Source organism: Dasypus novemcinctus, chromosome 19 (genome assembly GCF_030445035.2).
Source record: "Dasypus novemcinctus isolate mDasNov1 chromosome 19, mDasNov1.1.hap2, whole genome shotgun sequence".
Classification (NCBI taxonomy): Eukaryota; Metazoa; Chordata; class Mammalia; order Cingulata; family Dasypodidae; genus Dasypus; species Dasypus novemcinctus.
The window spans coordinates 79,744,146-79,752,743 of NC_080691.1; the positions used below are offsets into that span (position 1 = coordinate 79,744,146).

General features: G+C 54.3%; 1 protein-coding gene across 1 annotated transcript; it reads left to right on the plus strand.

Moving 5' to 3' along the window:
• The first annotated feature begins 3,497 nt into the window (after nucleotides 1–3,497).
• Nucleotides 3,498–8,389, plus strand: SLC25A41 (solute carrier family 25 member 41). Its single transcript, XM_058281994.2, has 6 exons — nucleotides 3,498–3,684; nucleotides 4,292–4,444; nucleotides 5,001–5,108; nucleotides 6,774–6,941; nucleotides 7,037–7,184; nucleotides 7,946–8,389. Exons 1-6 carry the CDS (start codon nucleotides 3,553–3,555, stop codon nucleotides 8,128–8,130), a joined length of 894 nt encoding a protein of 297 aa, XP_058137977.1. The 5' UTR covers nucleotides 3,498–3,552; the 3' UTR covers nucleotides 8,131–8,389.
• Nucleotides 8,390–8,598: the final 209 nt, after the last annotated feature.

Sequence of the window (8,598 nt, forward strand, 5' to 3'; positions counted from 1 at the left end):
TCAAACTGGTTCACTCTCTCTCAAATCATTCCCTCGGAAGGCAGCCAACCTGCATGTGCCGAACCATGTCAGTGAGCTTAGAAGATCCTGAGCCCGCAACCTCATGGGAAACCCTGGATAGCCCAGCCATCGCAGAGTCCCCCTATCCACACTTCAGCCATTGCACCCCAGTACCCAAATCCCAGGCCCCAGTGCTCCAACCACTGATTCACACGACCACCCAGCTAAGCCACTCCTGGATTCCTGACCCTCCAGAGCCTGGGTGAGATGATAAATGTGTATTGTTTGAAGATGCTAAATTTGGGGGGTGATTTGTCACACAGCAATAGCTAGCTAATACACATACATATGCATGATTTTTCACGCATTAAATAAGGGATCAAAGTTTGCTGACTGGTTTGCACTTCTACTTCCTTTGGATTATGTCCTTGGGATCAACACTCAGGAGCAGGATTACTAGGTTAAAGGATATAGCCATCTCAGGAGCATGCCGCCCAGAAGAATTGTACACAATTTGCACAACCACCAGTGAGGGACCAGTATTACCAATTTTACTGCAGCCACACCAGCATTGAGTATTACTGTTTTATTTGTCTTTAATTGGGCCAGTTAACATCCATTTTCTTGTCCCCATTCTTATATTCCATTACACTATCGCTGTAATTTAGGATCCTCTGCTAAGTGACATTGTGACCTTTCTCAGCCTCAGTTTCCCCACCTACAAAATAAGGGGTGATTCCACCTGATGGTTTTAAAAGGGAAAAGAACTTAGATTTAATGAGTTCTTACCATGTACCCATGCTCTGGTGCTATACCCTTTGAAGTATTATCTCCTTCATTTATTCATTATATATTTAGTGAGCATTTATTAAGTGCCAGACCCAGTTTTAGATACAGATATGGACGTGAACAAAATAGACAAAAATCTCTGCTCTCATAGATCCTATGTCCCAGTCAGAAGAGACAGACCATAAACAAAGTAAATATGTAACATTGTAGGAAGTAAAGGTGCTATGGGAGGGGGGGGAGTAGGGAAGGGGGATAAGAAATACTGCAAAGTGGAGTTTAAATTTTAAACTAGATGATCAAGAAAGGCCCCATGGAAGAGATGACATTGGAATAAAGATCTAAAGGAGGTGAGGCAGGGAGCCACTGGGATGATTGGGGAAATGCACTCCAGCAAGAAGAGCCCACGCAAAGGCCCTAGGGCAGGACTGGCCCTGCAGTGTTTGGAGGAACAGCCGTGTGGCTGGAGAGGAGGGAATGGGGGGATAGGTGGGAGGAGGGCAGGGCAAGGAAGGGGCGGGACAGGTCGTGCAGGACCTGAGGGCTGCCAGGAGGAAGGGGCTTTTACCCCAAGAGAGGTGGGAGCCGGGGAGGGTTGTGGGCAGGAGAGGGACGGGCCCTGATTCAGGTGCTCACAGGCGCCCTCTGGCCGCTGCAGGGGGACAAGACCGAAGGGGCGAGGGCGGAGCCAGAGACCCGGGCTGTGTCCAGTGCCCTGGTCCAAGCGATGACGGAAGCGGTGCCAACGTGCCAGCCGTGGCCGTGTTAAGAAGCAGCCAGGTCCTGGATATATTTTGAGGGTTAATCCAACAGGATTGGACGGTAGAATGAGAAAGAGAGGAGTCAGGGCAGGGACAAGGTTTGGACCTAAACAATCCAGAGGGAGATACTCACTGGACCCTTTTTTCTTTTTCTTTTTTTTTTAGGAGGTACCGGGCCTTGAACCCAGGACCTCGTACATGGGAAGCTGGCGCTCAACCACTTGAGCTCCATCTGCTCTCTCACTCTGGATCCTCTGACAACACCTCGTGGTGGAGTTTCTCATTCCCTCCATTTTCCAGATGGGGAAACAGAAACTCAGAGAAGCCAAGTGAGCACCCCAAGGTCCCACAGCAAGAAGCGCTCCAGGTGGGATTCGAACCCGGGTCCATTTCACACCAAACCTTTGCCTGTTTGATTTTGGGGACCACCTGTGTGGGGACCACCGTCCCTACCCTTCTTCCTTCTTCCTCACGTCCATCTCCAGTTGCCGTGGCAATGAACCCCAGTGTGTGAGTCTTCCGGGGCCGCACTCACAAATGACCACAATCTCTGCGGCTTAAAACACCACCAGGGAAACGGACTTTGGCCCAGTGGTTAGGGCGTCCGTCTACCACATGGGAGGTCCGCGGTTCAAACCCCGGGCCTCCTTGACCCGTGTGGAGCTGGCCCATGCGCAGTGCTGATGCGCGCAAGGAGTGCCGTGCCACGCAGGGGTGTCCCCCGCGTGGGGGAGCCCCACGCGCAAGGAGTGCGCCCGTGAGGAAAGCCGCCCAGCGTGAAAAGAAAGAGCAGCCTGCCCAGGAATGGCGCCGCCCACACTTCCCGCGCCGCTGACGACAACAGAAGCGGACAAAGAAACAAGACGCAGCAAATAGACACCAAGAACAGACAACCAGGGGAGGGGGGGAAACTAACTAAATAAATAAATCTTTAAAAAAAAAAACACCACCAATATTTTGTCTTACTTCCTGGAGGACAGAAGCCCAAAATGGGTGTCCCTGGGCTACCATCCAGGTGCCGGTTAGATCGTGTTCCTTCTGGAGACTCGAGAGGCGAATCCTTGCCTTTTCCAGCTTCTAGAAGCTGCCATCTTCCGGGCCCCTGGCCCCTTCCTCCCCCTGCAAAGCCAGCAGTGGCTGGTGGAGCCTTCTCTCGTGACATCCCCTGACACTGAACCTCCTGCCTCCCTCCTTCTCACCTGAGGACTCCAATGATCTCCTGGAGCCTACCTGGCTCATCCCCATCACCCCCACAGCTGAATGGCAAACTTAACTCCATCTACAGACTTGGCCGTGGAGCATAACGTATCCACAGGTTTTTTTTCAGGGGGGGGATCAGGACGTGGACATATTTTTTGGGGGGACATCATCAGTCTGCCTACCATGCCTGGTGAGATCACAAGGGACTCTGTGACCTCATCGGCCCCTGGGACCCCAAATTCCCAGGCACCCCTCCCGCTGGCCACTCCCCGTGTGGTTGGATTGGCAAATGGCTCCCCAGGGATTTGAACCCAGGCGTCCTGTCCCTCCAGCTTCCGTGGGAGCCCTCCCCGAGGGCACTCAGAAGCCTTGCTCCAGGATCCAGACCCTGTTTAAGAGGGTCAAGGTCCTGCTTGGCCAAGCCCCGCCCCCACCCCCACCCCCGCCCCCACCCCCGTTCCGGAACGCGGGCTGCGCACACGTGTATGGGTATGTGTTTGGGCACACGCGTGAACACAACCTGGAACCCCATCACGCAACGCAGCAGGTGAGTTGGGGAAGCAGGAGGAGCCCAGCGCCTCCAGCCTGGCCTGCAGGGGGGGACGTCCCCTCGATTGGCTCTCTCGCCTCGAGGCAGGCCCACCTTGAAGCCAGGGTCAAGGTGGGCCCGCCCGAAGCAGAGGCCGGGTGGGCCTTTCGCCCAGGACGGCCACGCGTCCAGGAAAGGACCTGAGGGCCGACCGAGGCTGGGTGGGGGGTGGGGGCTGGGACTGCCCTGCAGGTGCTGGACACGGGGGAGCAGCTGATGGTCCCGGTGGAGGTCCTGGAAGTGGATAACGAAGGCACCTGGTGGAAGTGTCTGCTCGCAGGGGCCGTGGCGGGGGCCGTGTCTCGCACCGGCACGGCTCCTCTGGACCGGGCCAAGGTGTACATGCAGGTGTGTGGGGTGGGGGGAGAAGGGGCACGGTCCTGGCGCCGTTGGGGACAGCATGGGGTGGGGACGGATGGTCATCCGGAGATGGAGTTCTGGATGGGGTTGGGGTGCACCTGAGAATAGGTGCGAGGGTGGGGTTGGGACAAGGGTTGGACTTGGGAAGGAGGGTGGGTGGAGTTCAGGTTGGGGACCGTGCAAGGTGGTGTTGAGAGGGGAGCGGCGGATGACAGTGGAGCCGGTGTGGATGGGACTTGGAGTCGAGTTGGGGAAGGAGTTGAGAGAACGGTCCCAGGGACAGGGCTCAGCGCTGGGCAACGCTTGGGGCTGGGGATCAGGGAATTGGGGGTGGGGTCTCTTGGCTGTACTTCAAGACAAAACAGGACTGGAGAGGAGAGAGAGATGAGGGATGAGATTGGAGGGTGGGTCAGCGCTGGGATGGTTCTGGGGGGTTGAAAAAGTGACAGGATTGGGTTAGAGGAGTCTATGAATAGCCGGGCAAAGAGCTGGGGATGGGATGGAGAGAGGATGGAGTGGGGCTGGCTGGGGGTGAGATGGGGATGGCGACGGGGCTGGGGGCTCCTCACAGGGCCAGGGTCCTCTCCACCCCTAGGTCTACTCCTCCAAGAACAACCTCATGAACCTCCTGGGGGGCCTGCGGAGCATGGTCCGGGAAGGGGGCTTCCACTCCCTTTGGCGGGGCAATGGTATCAACGTCCTCAAGATTGCCCCCGAGTACGCCATCAAGTTCTCCGTCTTTGAGCAGGTAGGGAATGGTCTGCTTTCCCAGCTCCAGCCTCCAGCCCCAACCTCTCCTGTTTTAGTTCCTTAGAAAACAAATACCACACAAGGGTTTGGCTTAACAACAAGAATTTATTGGCTTCTTCTGGGATCAGTGTCTTCTGGCTGGCAGGCATTCTTGGGGTTCCTTGGCTTTTCCTTCAAGTGGAGATGCACATGGCAGTATCTTCCCCTTCCTCTTTCTAATTGACTCCCAGCTTTTGACTGCTCCTTGTGGCATCATCTTCGGGTCCAATTTCCTTTTCTTATAGGGATTTCAGCCGTATTGGATTAAGTTCCACCCTCATTCCATTTGGGCATGCCTTCACCAGTAACGTCTTCAAATGGGTTCACACGCACAGGACCAGGGGTTGGGACCCCCTTTTGTGGGGGGCCTGATTCAATCCCCAACACCTCTCCCCCAACCAGTCCCGGTCCTCTTCCAAGACATACTTTCTCCAGGTCCCAGACCTATCCCCCGGGATGGGTTTCAGGTAGGAAAATGATTAACTGCTCTCTCATACCCCTCTCTCCTGCCCCAGTGCAAAAATTACTTCTGTGGTGAAAACGGCTCCCCACCTTTCCAGGAACGCCTTCTTGCTGGTTCCCTAGCCGTTGCCATCTCTCAAACGCTCATCAATCCCATGGAGGTAAGAGAACACCCACCCCACAGATGATGAAACGAGAAGAAAATAAAAGTAACCACAGCTTCCGCCCACCAACCTTCAACGACCCACCAAGCACCAGGCACTGTAGTGAACCATTTGCAAACACAACCTTGTCCAAGACTCCCAAGGATCCCATGAGCCTCTGTTATTATCTCCATTTTGTAGACTTGGAAACTGAGGCACTTAACTAGGACAGGTTAAAGTGCTGTCAATGGACACAAAACAGAGGGACCCAACACCAGATAAATTTATTTCATGCTCAGGTCAAGGGCTGGGTTAAGATCTTTGCCACAAAAGTATTCAAGGATCCAGGTTCCTTCCATTTTGTTTCTGCCATCTTCAAGGTCAGGGGTTGACAAAATATAATCCTTGGGCCAAGTCTGGCCCATCGTCTGTTTTGTAAATCAAGTTTTATTGGTACACAGCCTTGCTTTATTCATTTACATACAGTCTGTGGCTGCTTTCACACTACAATGAGAGTTGAATAGTTTTGACAGAGACTGTACAGCCTACAAAGCCTAAAATACATGCTTTCTGGCCCTGGACAGAAAAAGTTTATTGACCCCTGCCCTAGAGCCTCATCATTGTCTGCAAAGAGCAGGCAGCAGCAAAACATGGAGGAAACTAAGTGAGGGGTTCTATGGGCCAGCCCAGAAGCAAGATGCATGATTTCCCATCACATTTCATTGGCTAAAATGAGTCACATGGTCATAATAAACTGCAAGGGAGGCTGGGAAATGTAGTCCACTGGATGCCCAGGAGAAAGGGCAGACTAGATTTAGGTGGACAGCTAGCACTCTCAGTCACAGGTTCAGAGGGGTTAAGTGACTTGCTCATGTTTGCACAGGGAGAGATGAAGCCGAAATAGGAGTTTGTCCAGTCCAGAGCTTAGGTATGAAACGGTATTGCCTCCAAACTTGCACTTAACACACTGCCTAGTACCTAGTAGGTGCTAAATAAATGTAGGGTGGGCATGGCTGGAAGCCCAAGTCTATGATCCCAGATTCCTCTCCCAAACAATCTGGTGGTTATCATACAAGATTATACATTGAAAGGGCCACCTGGTGGGGTATCTAGACCACAGATAAGGTGTATTTGGTCCTGCATGCCATTTCTTCTTTTGTTTTTAATTATATGAGGATTCTATCAATCTTCTATTCCAAATGACAACCCAGTTGGGTTGACATCAGTGGACCATTGAGTGGTCCATCCTTCCCCAACGATGACCCAAAATGGCACCTCTGTAATTTACTGAACTCCTTTCTGTTTTGGGGTCTATTTCTGCCCTTTCTCTTGTTGAGCTGGCATCTGTTCATGTACTACTGTCTGAATCCTGTTTTGGTTTTTGTTTGTTTTTTTAGGAGGAACTGGGACCTCAACCCAGGACCTCGGACGTGGAAAGCAGGTGCTCAATCACTGAGCTATACCCACTCCCCAACTGTCTGAATTCTTGAGGTCAACGGCATGTTTTCTCATCCTCTTCTTGGGAAAGTAGTTTCCCAATCTATTTTCATACGCCGATTTCCCCAGATGAACTTGGGAGTCAACTTGCCTGTTTGAGAAAACTGAAATGCCTCTTGTTGTTATCATTACTTTTTTAGTGGGGTGGGGTTCTGAGCCATCTGCCCTCCCCTCCACCCTCCCCAGGTGCTGAAGACGCGGCTGACCTTGCGCTGGACGGGCCAGTACAAGGGGCTGCTGGACTGCGCCCGGCAGGTTGTGGTGCGGGAGGGCACCCGCGCCCTTTACCGTGGCTACCTGCCCAACATGCTGGGCATCATCCCCTACGCCTGCACCGACCTGGCCGTCTACGAGGTGTGGGACCCACCGAGGGGGTGCTGGAGCGGGGGGCCGGAGCCTGGGTCCACAGTGAGCTTTCTCCCCGCTCCCCACCCCACCCCCTCTTGCAGATGCTCCGGCGCTTCTGGCTGAAGTCTGGTAGGGACATGGAGGACCCCAGCGGCATGGTCAGTCTGTCGTCCGTGACACTGTCCACCACCTGCGGCCAGATGGCCAGTTACCCGCTGACACTGGTGCGGACCAGGATGCAGGCCCAAGGTGAGCCTGGCCCTGGAGGCCATGCTGCCCGTCTTCCGAATTTTCTCAGCCCCCAAAACAGACTCCCCAGTTTTCTACATCTGACCATCGCTGACCACCCCATCCCCCAAAACCTATCAGTATTTATGCTCACCTCCCACATCTCACCCCAGTCCCTCCAATTAACCCTAAATGTCACGAAAATGATCCTCTGTCCCCCAACAGAACCCAAGAAATTCTCAGAATGTGACAGAGGCTCCCACAGTGACCCCCGAGACAAATCCCACCCCCTCTAAATGACTTTCCAACTTCTCTAGACCCAACCTTTAAATAGCCCCCAAAGCCAAAATGGTTCCCACACCTGCCAAATCAGATCCTCAGGCTGCCCCCCAAACTCATACCCACTCCCCCTGCCACTTAAAGAACTCCCTCAAATATGACCCACTCCCCCCCTCAGTCCCCAACCAATCTACAAGCCTCAGAGCTGCCCCTTAGCCTGCCCCCTGATCTTGGAAACGTCCCCAAACTACCCGAGCACTTTCCAAAATCTCTAGCCGACCAGACATTCTATCCAAGCTAAGCTCTCCTGTTTCCCAAGCTAAAACGAATTCTGAAAACTTCCCAAATTGATCCATTCCTTCCACTCCACCCCACCCCAAACTGACCAATTTCCTCTAAAAGCTTCTAAACGCCTTTCCAGCGGACCCCTCTGGACCCCTGCTTCACCCCCCCCCCCCAATCCGGTAACGTGCCAGCCCCTCGAGCTTGCCCTGCTCCCGCAGACACAGTGGAGGGCTCGAATCCCACCATGCGCGGCGTTTTTCGGCGGATCCTGGCACACCAGGGATTGCCGGGGCTGTACCGAGGCATCACCCCCACGTTACTGAAGGTGTTGCCGGCAGGCGGCATCAGCTACGTGGTGTACGAAGCCATGAAGAAAACCCTAGGAGTATCGGCAGTGGGCTAAGGGTACGCCCTGGGCGGAAACAGGCAGCAGGGCGAGTTTCCCCTGGCCCCAAAAGAGCCCTCCAGGCTCAGGACTTGGGCCATTTTTTGGAAGGCTGCGGGCCTGGGTCAGAAGATTCCTGGGGCCCTCCCCTCCCCGGGGGTGCAGCCCGGGACCAGAGTTTGGCCTCCAGCCTGGCCCCTCGTGGCTAGCCCTGGCTCCAGAACAAAATGATACCGGTGAAATCGATCAGGAATAAAGGAATGATTTCTGCTGGGCATGACTGGGCTACCTGGGTTCAAGAGGGGAGCTGGGGTCCCGGGAAACACCTGGGTGCGGAAGGGGAGCTGGGAGTCCTCGAGTCCCTGGGTCCTGAAGGGGAATCCGGGAGCCTGGGAGAGCCTAGGTCCTGGAGAGAAGTTCGAGGCCTGGGGTAGGAGTTTGGGGCTCCGGATTGCAGGACCTTGAGGGCAGAGGGCAGGTGGTGGG

Coding starts and splice junctions, on each gene's coding strand:
- SLC25A41 (XM_058281994.2), top strand. CDS start 3,553: ATGGTCCCGGTGGAGGTCCTGGAAGTGGATAACGAAGGCACCTGGTGG. Junction 4,445..5,000: donor AGTTCTCCGTCTTTGAGCAG/GTAGGGAATGGT, acceptor CTCCTGCCCCAG/TGCAAAAATTACTTCTGTGG. Junction 7,185..7,945: donor GACCAGGATGCAGGCCCAAG/GTGAGCCTGGCC, acceptor CTGCTCCCGCAG/ACACAGTGGAGGGCTCGAAT.